The 18,252-nt window shown below is 38.4% G+C and overlaps 1 protein-coding gene across 4 annotated transcripts in view; it reads left to right on the plus strand.

Annotated features, from left to right (window-relative positions):
• The window catches only part of CNKSR2 (connector enhancer of kinase suppressor of Ras 2), a 221,156-nt gene that overhangs the window by 54,238 nt on the left and 148,666 nt on the right, over positions 1-18,252 (plus strand). For all 4 annotated transcript variants that reach the window (XM_050894846.1, XM_050894853.1, XM_050894859.1 and 1 more), the window contains exon 4: positions 9,635-9,722. In XM_050894846.1, coding sequence (XP_050750803.1) covers positions 9,635-9,722 — 88 coding nt within the window. The remainder of the gene's footprint in view (positions 1-9,634; positions 9,723-18,252) is intronic.

Consider the following 18,252-nt stretch of genomic DNA (forward strand, 5'->3'; position numbering starts at 1 on the left):
CTCCAACATGAGTCCTTCCCAAGGGCTACAGTTCTTCACAAACTGCTCCAGCGTGGGTCCCTTCCACGGGGTGCAGTCCTTCAGGAACAGACTGCTCCAGCGTGGGTCCCCCGCGGGGTCACAAGCCCTGCTAGCAAACCTGCTCCAGCGTGGGCTCCTCTCTCCATGGGGCCACAGGTCCTGCCAGGAGCCTGCTCCAGCGTGGGCTTCCCACAGGGTCACAGCCTCCTCCGGGCCTCCACCTGCTCCGGCGTGGGGTCCTCCATGGGCTGCAGGTGGATATCTGCTCCACCGTGGACCTCCGTGGGCTGCAGGGGGACAGCCTGCCTCACCGTGGTCTTCACCACGGGCTGCAGGGGAATCTCTGCTCCGGTGCCTGGAGCACCTCCTCCCCTTCCTTCTTCACTGACCTTGGTGTCTGCAGAGTTGTTCCTCTCACATCTTCTCACTCCTCTCTCCAGCTGCAATTGCTGCTGCACAGTAACTTTTTCACTTTCTTAAATATGTTATCCCAGAGGCGCTACCACCGTCGCTGATGGGCTCGGCCTTGGCCAGCAGCGGGTCCGTCTTGGAGCTGGCTGGCATTGGCTCTATAGGACATAGGGGAAGTTTCTAGCAGCTTCTCACAGAAGCCACCCCTGTAGCCCCCCTGCTACCAAAACCTTGCCACGCAAACCCAATATAGCCAGGCTTTAAAAGTCTTCTGATTTACTTTCATTTAGGAACTGGAAAACTTAGTATAGAATTCTGGCTGTTTTCAAAAGAGGTTGGCTGATGATTTTGAGGAGCATGAAATAGCTCTCTAATAATGTCCTGTAAAGAAACTGTCATCACACTGATAGATTATGTCCTTAAACTTTTTAGATTAATTTTAACTTCCTGTTACTTTCTTAGCCCACAAATTCTATCCTCTCTTCCAGAAGACTTCAGAAAAGTTTTAGCTTAATAGTGTTTTATTTTACACTCTTTCCCTAATCTTCAAATTCTTCCAAGCCAATTTACTGATGAGATTGGTGCTTTCTTGAAAAACTATGAGCGTCTTTTGTGAAAGTATGGTGCATTTCCACTTGACGCTTAATGTAGCTCTTAGGCTGATGGAAAACCACATTTTAGGGTATAGCAACAAACTACTTACCTGATGTTTAAAGCAACTTGGCATCAAAATGTCTCCAGTGATACTTCTCAGGAATTAGAGAATAATATATACAGTCATCCAGGTGTTCTAGACTTCCAGTTAGATCATTGATGTTCTTTTCAGTCTTTGCTCCTGTAATTCATGGAAGTTGTATTCTTCGGAATAGTAATATATGTCAGCTTTCTGAATCCTCCTTCTACTCTGATGTGTCAGGTTCCTGGAAATTCTTCTGCCTTTTATAGGGCTGATGCACTCTATCCTGGGGAGGAATTTTTTTAAATGTATAATTAAAGTAGGATTACTGTTGTGAGTTCACTACTGTGGATCCACAACATGAATGCGTTGCAATTTTGTGGCATAAAGCTATCTCTAACCTCATAAAAGTATTTTTTTCTGTTCAGTAGTACATCCAGTAGTATCTGCACATTTAATTGAAATTGAAATTAGACATTATTTATTTCTGTTAATCCCAGCTGATGTTTTGTTCTTACAGCACACATTTACAGTCTAGCTGAAAACCACTTTGTAAAAGTGTTGCTTTGTGTGTGGATGTGTCAGTGTTCACTGCCTCTCTGAGATTTCTGAGTTAAATATACATCATCCATACATGGCTTTCTTGATCTAAAAGCTCGATGAACACCTGGAGGATTTTGAGAATCAAACTACTTTTTTCATCTTTAACAAAATTATGTTAGGATTTTACCATGTTACTTGTGTCTTCAGTGACACCATTGAAAACTTCCCAGTTTTGTTTTTGTCCAGAGGCAAAACTGAACTGAAAAGCGATGATATCATAGGGATCCCAGAAAATTCTTCTGAGCTCCAAGTTTAGAGCATTTAGCAATGCTTATAACTAACTTTCTCTCTGGTTAAGACACAGCCAGCTCTTGTACTGTACTCACATCTCATTGTTTTTCTACTAATTTGCTACTACCTATTGGTTGTACTACTGAAATTGTGATGAGTCCTGAGTGAAGGGTGCCCAGATTCATCCAATACTTTTTCTCCCAGAACTTAAAAAAAACATCTGACGGACAGACAGAAGGTTGTATTTTCATCAGAAGTTAGCACAATGTTGAGTGTTGAGTTTGTCTCGTAATGAGACAGAGGCTGCTGCAAAGTGAAGACAGACTTGGGAGCAAAAGCATCTTTTACAAATCCTTTGAGCATCCCATTTTCCCTCTTCAAGTCCCACTGTACATCATATGTTTTTCTTTCATGGGAGAGCTAGATTTAACAGATAGAGCTCATTACTGTAGTCTTAACTGGGAAAAACTGTAGTTCTCTTTGTGGAAGAGGAAGGGTCCTGAGGGAACCTGACTTGGGGTGACATTTGGTGGCAGCTGCATGAGCTCTCTCCCTGTCTTGTCTCCTTGCTCTGCCAGCACACAGCTTGTTTGCATCCCTTGCTTCTGCTGGTGCCATCTTCCACATTGCTCTTGGTTTGATACGTTGTCTTCATTCACCTCCGCCACACTTCTGTCTTCTTTGCCAACCAAACACCCTGGAAATCTGTATTTCCTGCTGACTGCACTAAGCAAGAAAAATTTCTTAGTTGTGTTTCTGGGCTTCCTGCTCCTGCCTACTCTGTAGTGCTTGGGCCGTGTTATCTGAAGCAAGGATTCCTCATACCATATATCTTGTGCAGCATCAAGAAGAATGTTTTGGATCTTGGCAAAGAATAGCAATATCTGTATAAACACGGGCTTAGAAACTAGGAGTGAGGAAGGGATGGTTGTTCTTAGGGCTTTAATTGAGTCTTCATTAAAGACACAGCTAAGATAATGTGGTAGTTTATTTTTTTCAGTTAAGAATTTAAGAAAATGTAATCAACTTCCCATGAGATAACTACTACAACATTTTGCGTCTGTTGTTGTGTCACAGATTTTAATGGTCGTGAATTAGGATTTGTCAGGGAACACTGGATTTTTTTAGTGTACTGTTTGACTCGGCCATCTGTGTGGGCAGTGATTCAATATGTCTTTCACAGCAACTCTCCTATATCCTTGTTTTTCATCCTACCACTATCGCCCTTTTGGAAATAAAAAACTGCTGCTGCAGATTACACTGAAGTCTAAGTAGTAGGAACAAAGAGATCTTGTGGAGACAGATTTTGTATTCAAGACTCTCAGTGCTGTGGCCAGAGAAAGGCTAGCAGGCTGACAAACATGCACCAGTCTGATTAATTTACCACTGCTGTCTGGCTACATGATACATGAACAAAATGGAACAAGTAGATGAACAAAAAGCCCAACTGTAAATAGAAATTGTTGGTCATATAAAAGATATGGGTCAAATTGCTGACAGTAGTAACAAAATGTAAAATTTCAGAGTAAAAGGCCTTTCTGGCAAGTCTAGGTCTGCTTTTAGGGCCATTCACAGGGTGGTGGGGTGACTTCTAACCCCAGACGGGTAAGTCATTTTGGCATGAGCTTAAATGTGCTAATATTCTGCAAAGCACTTACATATATACATAAATCCTATTAAGTAAGGCTAAAATCTGTGCCGTAAAGTTAAGGACATTTGAATGCTTCAGTGGTTAAGTCTGGACAGCAGAACAGGACCTCCAAGCCTCACTGTGGGCTGTGTAAACTTTTTTTAGTGATGCTCTGTTGTCTACAGAGAAGTGCAGCCTTCGATGATGTAAACACTCTTTGTTTATGTATGAACAATTCTAGGTGTTCAGCTTCAGCGCACCCTTTAAGCCTGCTTTGTATGAAAGCACTGTGGTAGCAGAATGCATTCCCCACTCAAAAATGGATCTCCCTCTTTTCACCATGGTGACATACACAATGCATACGTTTTCTTCCACTGTAGGTAAAATGTGTTCAGCTGGATTTCTTTGTCTCATTGTTTGCGGTGAATGAGCCGTGGTGATGTTTATGGTGTGACTATTTTGTAGTTTTAAGTAAAGAGGAGCATTCATTGGGAAAATTATACTTGAATGTTTACAAGCCCATAACTTCTTACTTGCAAAGAAAGTATTACTGGTTTAGAGTCTCCTTTATAAGAGACTTCATACAGTCCTGTTAGCCATGCTTGGTTATTGCTTGTCCTGACAGGGTAAATCTGGTTTGTGCACAAGATGGTGGGGGTAAACAAATGAAAACCCGAACAAAAAGAAACCAAAGAGTTTAGCGATTCTTTACTCACCACACAAATAATGCACTTTCTGTCATTTGGTTTTCTGTCTTAAACCTGTGAATCTTATGTTTCCTTTATGCATTTCCCTTTATGCTTGTTTGAATGGTATGCCAAACCTGTCAGTAAGTGCTGCCTAAGAATGCTATGGTACTTAACTGTATTGTGCTACTGGAACAGCTGTAAATGTTTAACAGAGCACTCCTTTAAAGAAGTCCTTTATCCAGTGTGAATTTTACTGCATTCCTCCCTGATTCTACATAAAGTAGTTTCATTAGAAATACAAATAAAATGTTTGTTTCATGAAAGCCTAAAACTATGAATCTTAGACGGATTTGGCACAAATATATATGCAACAATATTGTACATTCAGATTTTTATTTGAGCTTAATGTGTTACCTTTGAAGACTGAGTTATATTACCGATTTGGTTACCTCTCTCTTTAAAAGATTTTGGACTGTTATGTTTAATCAAACTGCTCTGAGGATGTTTTCCCTTGTTAGGATGCTAAAATAAGTATGATATTGGTTTTAAACCCCTCACAATGTCTATTGTTATAAAATAGCTCAGTACTACAACTAGTGGTGAAATATGATTAACTTTTATTTTGGGGCAATACTTTTACTAACAGCAGTCTGTATTTGTCCAAGTTGTAACTTTTTAAAGTGATATAGTTATTTCTGTGTATCATTTTCCCCTGACCAAATGTTATACGAAGAAGACAGATGAGGAGGCTAAAATATATGAGGCCAAAAATGTTGATAATGTAGAAATACTGAGTGTATGCATCTCTTTCACAATACACATCTTTTTTTAATTGTTTGGGAAGGATTTTCCTTCATGTGCAATCAGTAGTTGTGACAATTAATAGCTGTTGGATCGTATTATTTCTTAATTCTGTGAGGGAATTAGCTGTGCTATATTGATGTAGCTGGTTTTTCTACCAGTCCTTCAGGGTGGCTTAATTAGTTAATGTTAGATAATATAATTTTTTTTTATTCTGAAAGATGCTGATACTGCTAAAGATCTTAATTAGGTCTCAGTTCATAAAAGTGTATACATACATGCATGTGTGTTACAGCCTGCATTACTCATGTATAAACAAATTCAGGTTTCAGAGGTGTTTTATTATTTATCTCAAACACTGGCTTAAAAAATGTGAAAAGAACCAGTAGCTCTGTCATGCCTGGTATTAGGGAAGCCTTATTTCCTATAGATTAGGGTCTGGAAGTTGATTGACTTAATGTTAAAAAAAAAAAAGGTAAGCACCAATTGTAAGTTTGTTGTTTTTTTTTTTTCCCCCCTATGAATGAGGTATTTAGAAGCTCTTAATCTCACTGGAATCTGTGGTGTCTAATAAGGTGCAGGCTCACAACATGGGTTCGCACAGTGGAAAAATTAAGAGGCTCCCACTTTTCCAGCTGCATGCATGATCACAAAACATGTATGAATTTAATTATCCTTGAAACCTATTACCCACCCATTTGTGAAAGCGGTTTGAAAATGGCTAATGGCTTCAAATGTAGGAAAGGGGAATGCAGAGAAAAGGTGAGAACAAGGGCAAAACCACCCTGCACGTGTGTGCAGAAGCATTGATGTGATTGCATAAATCTCCTTTCCTTAAGATACCAGGTCTAGAAGGGGTAGACACAGAATGGAAAGGGGAAACCGGCAGAGGTCTCGAAGAGGAAACGAATGGAAAGGGCATGTGGTCAGGTAGGTGCGCTGTGGAGCTACAAAGGTGTTTTCATGTGGGTGTTGCAAAGGAAGAGAATCACAGGGAGGTTTTGAAGGAAGAACAAATAAATTACAAGAGAAACTGAGTAAAAAAGGTTCCACGAATAGGGAAGTGTTTGTTGGAAAAGGTCTCGGAAATGACCGAGAGGTGAGACAATGAGACACTGAGGTGAATGTCACAGCAGGTAGTGAGGCAACATATGGCCCCAGTCCAAGGCCATAGTTCTTCTTTAACTTAAAGAGCACTGAATTGGACAGCAGGTGTTGAAAATTGCAGTTGTTCTCAGGGACTTTTCTTCACTGGAGCCATAGGAGGTACCTGAGACTTGAAGGTCCAAGGGACTGTGAAAGGTGTGGCTTTGAAAGAAAAAAGTAGAAATTGGAAGCTGATAGAAATGGCTCAGCCAAGCCAAGGAAATAATTTTTAAAAGTAGAGAGAAGTGGTCTAATTAAACACGGAATTCCTTTTACTTCGTGTGTGTCTGATGCCTTGAGAATGAAAGTGTTTTAGCAGCCAGTTGAAAAGTTATAGTGCATGTAGGCTTTATTTGCATTTATACATATTGTTTCATCTGTTCACAGTCAATAATATTGTGCTGTATTAAAATTACAATCATTGGATATATTATCAATGAAGAGGTTTTTTGTCAGATTGGTGTTTCATATTGTGTCTTTTATGAAATCCAATCTGTGATCCTACAATGAAATTTCTGTTGATATTTTGGTTGAAACTGCTGGCATGTTGTTACACTAAGTCTTGCTGGACTTTCACTGTTGAAATTGAGGCTTGGGATGTAACACCAAAATACATTTCCTTTGGTAGTAAATGTTTAAAGAGGCCCTTTCCATTTCCCCAGCTGCTTGTGCAGTAGTGGCTGTATAGTTGTGTGTGCAGATTGCCTCCAGGGACGTGGTCTGAACTGGAGAGGGGGAGGAAAGGGAATCGCAATTTTACTGGTCCAATTTGCAGCAGTACCCCAGAGAGGCATCGGCAGAAACTGATGTGAGGGAGCCGGTTTATGAGCTACAGAGACCTACAGAGGAGGCAGTTCGAGGACCCTTTATGTTTTCTGCAGGAGCAAAGTCCATATAACATGGACCTGTCTCCTTATCTTTCCAAGTTGTGAAGCACTTTTCAAAATACTACATATTAGTTATTGATTTTTAGTAGTCTTCTCCCTCCTGCTGGCACCCTTGCTGCCTGCTTCACATGCTGTTTTCAGTAAATCTTCACTGTGTAAACTTCAATGAAACAAAAACGAGTAATGTCCCAGTCTCTTTGCCAGTTCTTTAATGTCAACAAAGTTTATTTGGGGCATTTCTAACGATCTTCACTAAGAGCAATGATGGTAAAAATGTCATTATTTTCTTCATGAACCGTGAAACCAAACTAAATTGTAAAAGTATGAGGGAAGATGATGTGGTATTAGAAGCCAAAGCCTACCATGCGATTTTGTTTAGAGAAATGCTGGAGGCTTTGAAATGTCAAATAGATTCCAGTTGTGTAATTTGAGGATCAAATTGTATTAACATCCATACTTAAAGTAAAATAATACCATTTGCTGGCTTGATTCCATTCATCTTCAATAAAAGTGAGTTCATAAATGAACATGACCTTTTTAAATCAAGATTTCAGGTAGATTTCAGAACTGCAACAGTTAAAATTTTGAAAGGAAAAATATCAGTGTTTTTGTACATCTTGGCTAATGTACTTTTTTAAACACAATTATGGTTCATAACCAAGCAGTTCAGTTACCGTTTATCCTTTAATATGCTCACGTGTCTCCTGAACTTCAGTAATAATCTGTGCATGTGTCTGTGGGTAGGCCTGCTGTAGTGTGTACGTACTGTACGGTTGCCATATACTGCATAAAACTTCAACTTTGAATTGTGATTATACGTCTGTGTCAAATAGCTTTTGTAAGGCACCTTTTGGAACTTGCCCGCATGCTGTCTACTAAGTCCTCACTCTTTTGTTGCTTTTATGTTTCTTAAACTCTGCCTAGCTTCCAATTTCTGTACTTTTATTTTTAAAAGAATGTACTACTTTTCTCCCTAGAAAATATGGGCAGAAAGTAAGTATATGTTGTTGTATGATGTATTACATCAAATTAAAGCTGCTAGACTTGAGTATGCACCTCAAAGTTCATTCTATCTTATGAACCATCAGGGCTGGATTGGGAGCCCTGGAGAAGAAAGAGGGCATTAGAAGAAGCAGGCGGAGATAGGGGAGTTCACAGGGGTTTATTAATGAACAGTTCCAAATCTGCCTGCACTAAAATTTCAATAATTCTACATATGGAAAAGAAATTTAGAAACCTATTAACAACCACTAGAACTATATTTGTAGTTATCATTTGGACATGCTTATAGCAGAGTTCTTTATACTGGAAACTTGTCTCTAGGCTTAAATGAGGAAGGCATAATACCAGCCAGCCCTGTAAAACTCTTCAAGGTATATACAAATATGTATGCTCTAAGGAGTGATGAAGGAAAACAGTTGGGGAAGGGACTAGTCACCCAGCTTAATTTAAAGGCAACCACACTTAAAGTATAGTTTAGAGATCTTGGCACATTGCATGACCTATTGTTAGTTTATTCAGACATTACAGTCCTTGTGGTTCTTAGCCACCTTTTTTTGTTTTAAATGTTTGAAGCAGGTATATTAGGGAGAAATGCCATTTTTGCGATGCTAACAATGCCCATAAAAACCTCATTTGCAACACTGATGAAGTCAAAATCTTGACTCCTCTTGGAGAAAATACCAGTCCTGCCTACTGTTTGGCTACTTCTTGAATATAGAAAACAGGCCAAGTTGAGTTTATAGTTTAACACAGACTTGTAGAACAGAAATCAGATGACTACCAGCCTCACTAACCAAATACATTTCAGCAATGCCTCTAGAAAGCAAGCAAGCTTCTAGGTAGGCAAGCATTTTAAACATTGTAACATGAAGTTTTAAGGTATAGGATACATGTAGGTGATGTCTCTAAATGCTGGATTACACTTCATTTCACTAAGCACTTCTGATTGTAGCACAGTGTGGGGGGATGTTAGGTTGTGTCTCCAGTTTAGCCTTTGCAGCTGCTTCTGAGCGTTGATGCGTCTCTGGCTTTAAATGCTGTTCTCCCCTTTGGGTAAAGATTTTACTTCTTCTGAGTCCCTCCAGTACTTTTACCAGATATTAGATCAGGTCCCAAGAATCCCAGTGAATCAGCCAAATGCTGTTCTGATCTGATTCACATCTGGACACCATTCATATCACAGGTGGAAGCGGTGCCTCTGGTTGCCTTTATGAGGGTATTCCCAAACAAATGCAGAAGGCAAGGTGGGCTTTTTCTGGGGGAGTAAAGGCAGTCCAGAAGTAAACTGGAAGGCTGTGAGAAATAATGCATTTATAAATGGAATTTCTTAAAGAGGAACTTAAAAACTGCAAAACCAAGGAGAGTTGAACATTTTCCATGGATATATATCCTGTATTTTACAATTTTAGTAGTACATTTTGGGTATTCTGTGTGATTTTAATATCCCTAGAAACAATGTGTATTGTGCACCAGTGAAGCAAGTGGATATATGCTAGTGCTATTCAACATTTTTTTTCTTTTTTTTTTTTTTTTTTAGGTCACCTTTTGCTGCTGTCACAGATTACTCAGTGACAAGAAATAATGTCATACAGCTCTGTCTGGAACTAACAACAATCGTACAACAGGTATGAGACCATCTGCTTAGCAATTTATTTTTTCCTAAATTGTAAATGGCCATTACCTTCATCACACAATTTTGTGTTACTCTGTCTATATCATTGTCTAACAAAAATAAGGGAATACTAGTACTTAGTAAATACTTTATAAAAATTCTGCTTCCTGGTTTTATAATACGAGTTTGGGTTGTGCTGTGTATATGCTTCTGCATATCTCAGTAGTAAGATTCATCTAGGGTTCTCTAGTCTAATATCATCACTATACATTTGCAAAATCTACTTGATAATTTGCATATTTAATTTCTTATATTTTGCCTTTAATTTTTAATTAACTGTCTGGTTCAAAAGGTCTGTATGTTTTGAACTTTAGTCATCTGCTCTTTCACACAATTCATATCATCTAGACACCTGTTAAGATGACACATGTCCCCATGAGGCTAGAATATTTTGAATACATTTTTGTACATCATACCTTCAAGAAATCCAGAAGTAGGTAATGAGAAGCACGTGCTTAACGGGCTTCATTTGGGAGTGCAATCTAGAGAACCTTCCCCACCCTTCTGTTGCTTCTCTGTGTGTGGTTTAGGTCTGTCCATATCTTTGCCTGTTGTTCTGCTGAAACTAAAAAGTCTCTTTTGCTGCAAGCTCAAACAAATGTTGATACCAAATTCTGTAGAAATAACCTAGGAAGTTAAAGTAGTTCTATTCAGTTGAGCATCATCATTTACTCTGATACATGCATTTCTGAGACCAGTCTGCTACAGATGACTGTGAAGGGCCTTGGTACCGTCTTATACCATCAGTTGACCATGCGGTGCAGCAGTGCCCATCACGCAGAGGGAAGAGGGTCCAGAGGGGATTGCCTCTCCTGGCGGTTCAGCAACAGCAGAGGGAAGGGACCACTGCTGCCAAGCAGAAGTTAGAGGGAGTGTTTGCACTTGAGAAGGTGGAGTGGAGAAAAAGGGAGAGAGTGGGCTAGGTAGGAGCACTGAGGAGACTTTTTCTGGTTTTCAGAAGCATCACTCCAAACTGAGCAAAGCTAAACTTCTCCTATGGCCTCTTGGCATGACTTTGTATGATGATACTCTCCCTTTTATAAAAGAAATGCATTTTTCTCTGACTCTTTCATAAATGTGTGCAATACTGATGATTAGTTGGGTTTACCTCCCACCTGAGTTGGAGAAGAGCAGGATTGCTAGTCCTGTGTGTTCAAGCTTAGGAAATGAAAGTTTCTCACTTTTCTATATTATTATTATTATTAATAATCATTTTCCCTCAATTATGTGTGGGGTTTTTGATGTGGAAATGGAGCATGGGCTGTTCCCTCCCCACAGGCCCCACAGCGAGGGTGTCTGTTTGCTTCCCAGGCCGAGGGTCAAGGGGTGCCCCGCCAGTCCCGTCCTTCAGCCACCCCGTGCTCCCCACTGGGCTTCTCGCAGTCACCCTGTCTCAAACTGGGACGGAGATGCCAGCGGCGGTGGCTGTGGAAGAAGAGCCCAGGCCTTTGTTTTCTTGGCTGCCTTTTGCACGACGCGTGTTTTTTAGCTGTTGTCCTGTGGCTTGTTGTGCCCTTGTTGAGCTGTGAGAAGGGGTCAGTACTCTGGGAAAAGGAGGCGTGGAGGGCATCCCTTCCCCTTGGCCAAACTGCTCATTTTCCACAGAAGTAGTTGTGCATCACTGTCTAGTTTTTCCGTTGAGGGGAAGAGCCACCTGATCCGTTTTCATGTGTCCACTATGAGTGAGAAAGTGGGTAAAATATCAACTGCTGCAGTATTTCCCAGGAATTAGCTCAATATGAGTTCATTTTCTTACAAATTCATCCCTATCCATGATGCTGCTAATTAGCTATGGTGTAGGTAAATATTTCTCTATGTATATTTTTCAGTGTGAGTGAGAGCAAATGTTACTATTTAATACCTTTGGAGAACAGCAGTTTTATCTTCGCCAGAACTGACATGATTCCCCAATCAGGAAGCAGTTCAGTACATGAATCCATACTTTGAAGTCAAAAAGAGCATTTATGTGCCTAAATTTAAGCATTCTCTGAAATTGAATTGGGCTGTACTCAGAAGAATGATAATGAAAAATTCCATTAGTAGCTCCAAACACATGTGGTTTGATCTCTACTTAAAACAAATGCATTCCAACGTAGCATTTCAAAATGTCTTCACTGAGCTTTTCTTTTATATGATCACTGAACACACTGAAAATCCTCGTTGTGCTTTCTTAAGGCTGTAAATTGAATGTTTCAGTATCACCTTATCAGGTGTCTGAATCTGTTTTCTTTGTATGCAAAGTACTTTACAGTACTTCACTAACTTAGAATAATTTATAATTTAATTAAAAAATATTTTTTTGTTTGTGAAAGACCTACAGAAGGCAACATTACAATTGTTCTTGTAACAGTAGCTAACAACAGATTTTTTTAAAGCTTAATCGTTTATTAAAAAAATATACAGTCTGTACATTTTCTTATGCTTTTGACTTTTTTTTTTTTTAAGACATTCATACAAGTTAAAAATAGAACTCCAGTATTCACCTCAGTAACTGAGCACCGGCAGGATTGAAAACTGGTTTTTTTTTGTGTTAAGTTACAGCCAACGTTCAGTTTTATTAAACAAAAATGATTCTTTAGTCAAGATGGAGGAAAAAAAGCTAAAATTAAGCTGGCTTGGTTGAATTATTTTGCATCTTTTGAGGCTAGCTGTAGTGTCAGTGTTTCCTCATAGAATTAAGCATTGTTGGGTCCTGTCCCATCCCCTGCCCCCCACTGTTATCAGTGCTAAATGGATAATAAGAAAAAAAAGGACAGAATTACAGCTCTCTCTCATAAGTATGAAGTCTCAGAAAATCTATTGAGTGTCTGTGCTTTAATGTTTAAATAATTAGAGAAGTTGGAGTTATAATACCTACTTAGAGACAGACTTTGGAATAAAATGCAGAATGGTACATAACGTTTTAACCGTTTCATTTTCTATGTGTGTTGCACATTGCCCAGGACCCAACTAACAGGCCAGCGTGTAGTGGATATTTGCCAGTGGAAGCAGGTCCCTCAGAGCGCTGCAAGTTATTATTGTAACCTGCTTTGCATTCACACTAATCATCTGCTTCTATGCAGATGTTTTATTTTGGCTTAGGGATTTTTTTTTCTCCCCTTTAGGACTTTAGGATATTGTTTCATAGGCACTGCCTGCAGGTTTTCACTCTTAATACCATCCTCCTTGCTGATGGCTTATTTAATTCAGGGCTTGCATTCTTGTTTCATTTTTATAATCAACTCTTCCCTTGCAGCAGAACACTGAATGAAAAAAAAAAGGATTTAAATAACAAACTCATCCATGAGACTATCATGATTTTTGCTACCATTCCCTTGTGCTCTCTGCCTTTCTCTCCTACGCCTATGTGCCTCCCCATAGGAATCGGAGGCTGAGCATTATCTGTACTCTCTGTTTACACTGCAATAAGTCAAAAAGGCCTGTTCTTTCTTGATGGTACAAGATAGGTGTTAAAGGGATATGGGTGTACAGGTTGGGGGGGGGGTGTGAGATTGTTTTGGGTTGTGCTTTTTTCCCTTTTGGTTCATTCATGAATTTAGATTTGTGTAGGCAGAATTGTTCCAGTCACAAATGCATATAAGGAAGAACATGAGTGACTCCTTGTCTTTATCGCATTCATGAAAGTCTTGCTATTGACTTAGTTAGTTGGGGTGTTCAGCTTCAGAGGGTGCCAGGAACTGGTCCTTTTAAGCGTGCTTGTTTTGTTTTAGAAAGGTAGCAGTAGCTACAATGGTAACTGTAAGGAATAGAAGATTTATTGCTTTCTTAGGCAATCTGTAGGTAGCTTTTATATCATTGTCAATGCTCTTATTCCTCAGGAACCCATTAAGGTTTCACTAAAGAAGCTTTCTTCTTTAGAATTAAAACCCTGGAAATCTTGGGAATATCTGAAAAGTATAATTTTATATTGACTTTGTAAGTTATCAGACATTTAAGAGAACTTTACTGCTGAACACTGTAGTTCTTATTATTGCTGTAGTAGTGATCATTAGTAGCACTTGTCACATGTTTTTTACTTTCCTTAATCAGCTTTCACAATGATTTGCTGTGTTTATTTAGTTTTAAAACCACTGATGTTTATCTCGCAGCTTTAATGTGTTGTGGGATTTACTTAGCAAGATGCTCCAGCAGAAGCATAGCTGTAGGCCTGTAAATACTCCTTTATAAAAGCTTCACTGCAATTACTTCTCTGCCTAAACATCTTTTTGAAGAGGGACTATGCAGTGGAAGCAATTCTGTATAACAGGGGTGGAGATGGAGAACAGTCACTTGGCTGACATGGATCTGGCTTGCGCTTTTGTCACAGAACGTACTTCTGACATCATCTGTCTCACATCAACATTTGGAGGTAAACTCAGATTTTGGATGACATGGGGTGAGAACCTGAGTGATGCAATTGGGGAGGTAGTGGCCAGGATGGAAGTTAGCTAAGAAAGACCAAGACAACCATCCACAAATACTCTGTCTGGACATATAAGCACCTGGGATTTTGAGCTAAAAGCCCTAATATAGAGCACATACAGAAGTGCCCTGTGCACTGCCTCAGCTGAGTGATTTGGAGCTTATTCCCCATTTAAAGGCGTTTGAGATTCAAAAAAGTAAGTGTCCATATACTCTATGCCCCGAAGGACTTGCTTCCCATGCTAGAAGGGTAATCTTTGTTGGGCTTCTAGCCATTGCTCTCTTTCAGATAAAAGATGTTGAAAAGGATCACAAATTATTTCTTGAGTAATGCACTATTTTTGTATGACATTGCATTTTTTATAATCAAATGGCTGTAACTTACATGACAAATGTTTCAAGTATTAAGTCTCACTGAGAAACTAAGTGCAGGCTTGTTTTCCATTTTAAAGGATAAAAAGGGAATTTACTTTCTTAGCCCCTCACCCCGACTCAGAATCCAAATGCAATAATATAAAATGCTTCTATTCATTTTGTTAGGAAAATATCAAATATACAAACAGAGAAGAATAATTAATATCCTTAGTACTATTGTTACAAAGTATCTCATATAATCTTTTCTGTCGCAATGCCTCACTTTTGTTTTTAAGTTCTAGTTATTAAGGACTTTAAGGACTAAGCTTATTAAGCTTAATATAGCTTAAAAATTTTGTATTTTGGGTCATACCAAGTAACTAATTACCTCAGGTATCTTTAGCTAATAAACTGGCTTTAATAGTTTAGTGGTGTGAATGTTTGATTGGTTCCTCATTAAAGCTGCTTTGCGCTTCCAGATTGTTGGGATTTTCAAAGCAACATGTGTTTGATGGAAACAGTTATGTATTAAATTTTAAAGTTTTTAATTTAGATTTTCAGCATTATTCCTTCCCCCCACTTTGTTATCAAATGCTTGCAGGAAAATCTTTGTTAGCCTACCATGGTAATAATCCCCTCCCGCCTTTTCTTAATAAAAATACTTCACGGTGAGAAGGCCACATTCTTGGAATTTAAAATATATATATATATATATATATGCATAGTACACTGTTTATACAAAATGCCCCATTTCTGCTAAATGTACAAGTAGGAGGGTAAGCATACAAGTGGGTAGCTGAATAGATGTGGTGGAAAGTTAAAAACAGAACAAAAAAGCTCCCCTTGAAAACAATACCCAGGCAATATCTGCCTATAGTACATGGAATACAAATGGTATTCATATGAGAGTGTTATAACTCATTGCAAGTAACACTGATAGAAATTTAGACTCACCTTGTATCCTTCAAATGCTGCTCTTATGTAAGATTTTCTGTTGCATAAGGTTCAAAGCAGTGCTCAGAAGTAGTGGTGTCTCAGGATATGTATTATCCTGTGCAGTTGTTTTCTTCACATTTAGAAGTCAATGTATAATGTATAAGGTAAAATAAAATTTAAAGGATTGTTGGAAATATGAAACTGTTTTTTGTTTACAAGAAGCTATATCAAAGCAGTTTCAATTTATGCTCTTTAGCAATGTTTTTCTCTTTTTTTCATAGTAGAATAGCTTATTTCTCTATAGCACACTTTTATGGAAAATTTCAGATGTAATTTAATGTAATGTAAAAAGTGCCTAAGGTGCTTAACATTGCCTTTTTCTGATTCTGGTAGTTTGTTTCTGCTGTTTTATTATACTTTTTTTCCCTTGAAATGGCTTACTTGTAGATATATTGTTGTCTTTTAAGTTTTGAAATGGGATTAGGCACGGAATAGCTCAAAGGTTAAAACATCAGTAATAGTCTGTTGGGGTATTAACCACTCCTAGAAATAATTTGATGCCTCATTAGTTGTCATTGAGATATATGCTATAAAGAGGGTTTTTTTCCTAAACTTGTGTAGTCTGTGATGTGTCATTTTCAAAGTAGGTTATGAAGCCACTGCATGCTTTAATAAAAACCCACCCTGTAAAGTCCTGTGAATTTGTTAGCTGTGTTTTCTTTTCCATTCTTAGAGAAAGTAGTTTCTTTTCCTCATGGATGGAAGAAGAAAAAAACAAAAAACCAAACCATCCCCAAAAGATTGCTGAGTACATAAGAAGCTTAGTTACCAGAAAGCAAAAATGGGTTGGTGTTGGCTTGTTTGGGTTTTTTGTTTGGTTATTTTTCTTCCAGATTAATGATTGACAGCCTCTGAACATGGGGAAAAATGAAACACAAAGCAGATTAATTTGTGGAAAAGAGAGTAGTCTTTTTGATGGGGCATACGCTGGTAAACCAACACAGCTGTAAAATTTTTCCAAGAAAAGGAGCCTGAGTGGGTCAAGGTGATGGTGAAAGAGTCAGGGACTGTTGAGTTAATTCATGCACTCATGGAAGCACTTGCAGAAAGTAGCAGAAAGTTGGTGGAAACTGAGAGAAAGCGTAGACAGAGGGGAAAAATGTGTTTTAGTATCTCATATGATTCCTTTAAATAAAACCATTTTTTCTTAGACTGTTGTACGCACTGTGTCAGTGCATGTTGAGTGGCATCACAGTTTCCATTTGAATAGAGGCAGACAGAGGATATGCCATGCTTCCTGTGTAATTCTTTATAAATGCTAAATTTATTCATTAACGATGATGGATTAAGATTACATTGGCCGTATCAGTAGAAGTGAAGACTGAGACTCTGCATTTCTTTTACTTTGGAAACTGATTTCGCTTTCCAGAGACAGTACAGTCTCTGTAACTGGGTGCAGCGAAGCAAGATTTCACTTCAGTATAGTGAATTACAGAAACTATGTGTTGCTAAGTAGCTAATAGAAGCCTTGAGCATGAAACAGTGTAGGGTCAATCTTTATTTCAGGAATATAATGTGAGGTACATGTTTGTTTGCTTAAATCCATTAAAAATACATCAAGAATTTCACATGATCCAATATGAAACATTCAAGTCATAGCTAAGCCTGAAATGCCATCTACCTAAATATTATTACTTTTTCTCAAGTTCGATTAATTTTATTTCCTCTGTTGGTAGAATAACCACCTGGGCACTATATGAAACATGAAATATTTTGCTGCAATTGTGTTTTATAAACCAGAATTCTTTTTCATGACAGTACTAGAAGAAAAGCAGAAGTGAAAAAATAAGTTATTTACCTCTAAATGGTCTTGGAAGTGACATTGAAAACTTAAAAACCGCACAACACATCATGCTACAAACTATTTTGCAAGTCAGTAATAAAAGATTTCGTTTTGAATGCATGCCACTTATTTTTCTGAATTAGAGATGTGGAAAAAAGGGTGTTTTGACTTTTTTTTTTTTTCCTTTGGATGGAACATTTTTGCCTCATTTCCAACCTCTCATCTATTGATAGTTTCAGTGGATTTTATTTTTACCTGCTGACAATGTTGCTGCATAGAGAAATCACCCTAAGAGCTGAAATTCAATTTAGACCACGTAAGCACTTAGATTCTAACAGGATGTATGAGCAAGTATCAATGTGATTTTAGTCGGTGCTAAAATACTTGCTATGGTTTCTGACCTAATGGTATACCAGCTCATTTTAGAAACGGTGTCGTAAGAAGTGTTACTCTGTATGCAAATTAGGAACTAATATGTGACCAGATCCCAATGGGAAGAACGATGATGTCTTTTACAGAAAGGAGGGTAGAAATAATTGGAAATGGAAAATTACTTCAGGAAGAAGGAAAGAGCTTAGTGTACACATTACATCCCTCTTAATCCAGCGAGCAATTCTTCCCAGTAGTTGCATGATCTGTGGGTGATTTATGTAAGTTGCGTTAAATTTTTACATGAAGTATTCTGTTACTATGGTGATAGGTGCCACTCCATGCAGATTGTTTAAATAAAATTAAGGCAATTCTTTGTACTCAGTAAGCTGGGTAATTGCTATTAGTTTGTACACAAGTGTTATGAACTTAGAGAACTGCAGGTTCATTAAATATTCAGGGAAAGGCTCTAGACTTTTAGAAGCATTTGTGTAGGTTGTATAGGAAGTATCCTTTTATGTAGCATTTATTTAATAGCTTGCATTATATTTTTCACAATAGATTTTTTTCCTCTTCCCTT

The sequence above is a fragment of the Gymnogyps californianus genome, chromosome 1 (assembly GCF_018139145.2).
Source record: "Gymnogyps californianus isolate 813 chromosome 1, ASM1813914v2, whole genome shotgun sequence".
NCBI classification, from domain to species: Eukaryota; Metazoa; Chordata; class Aves; order Accipitriformes; family Cathartidae; genus Gymnogyps; species Gymnogyps californianus.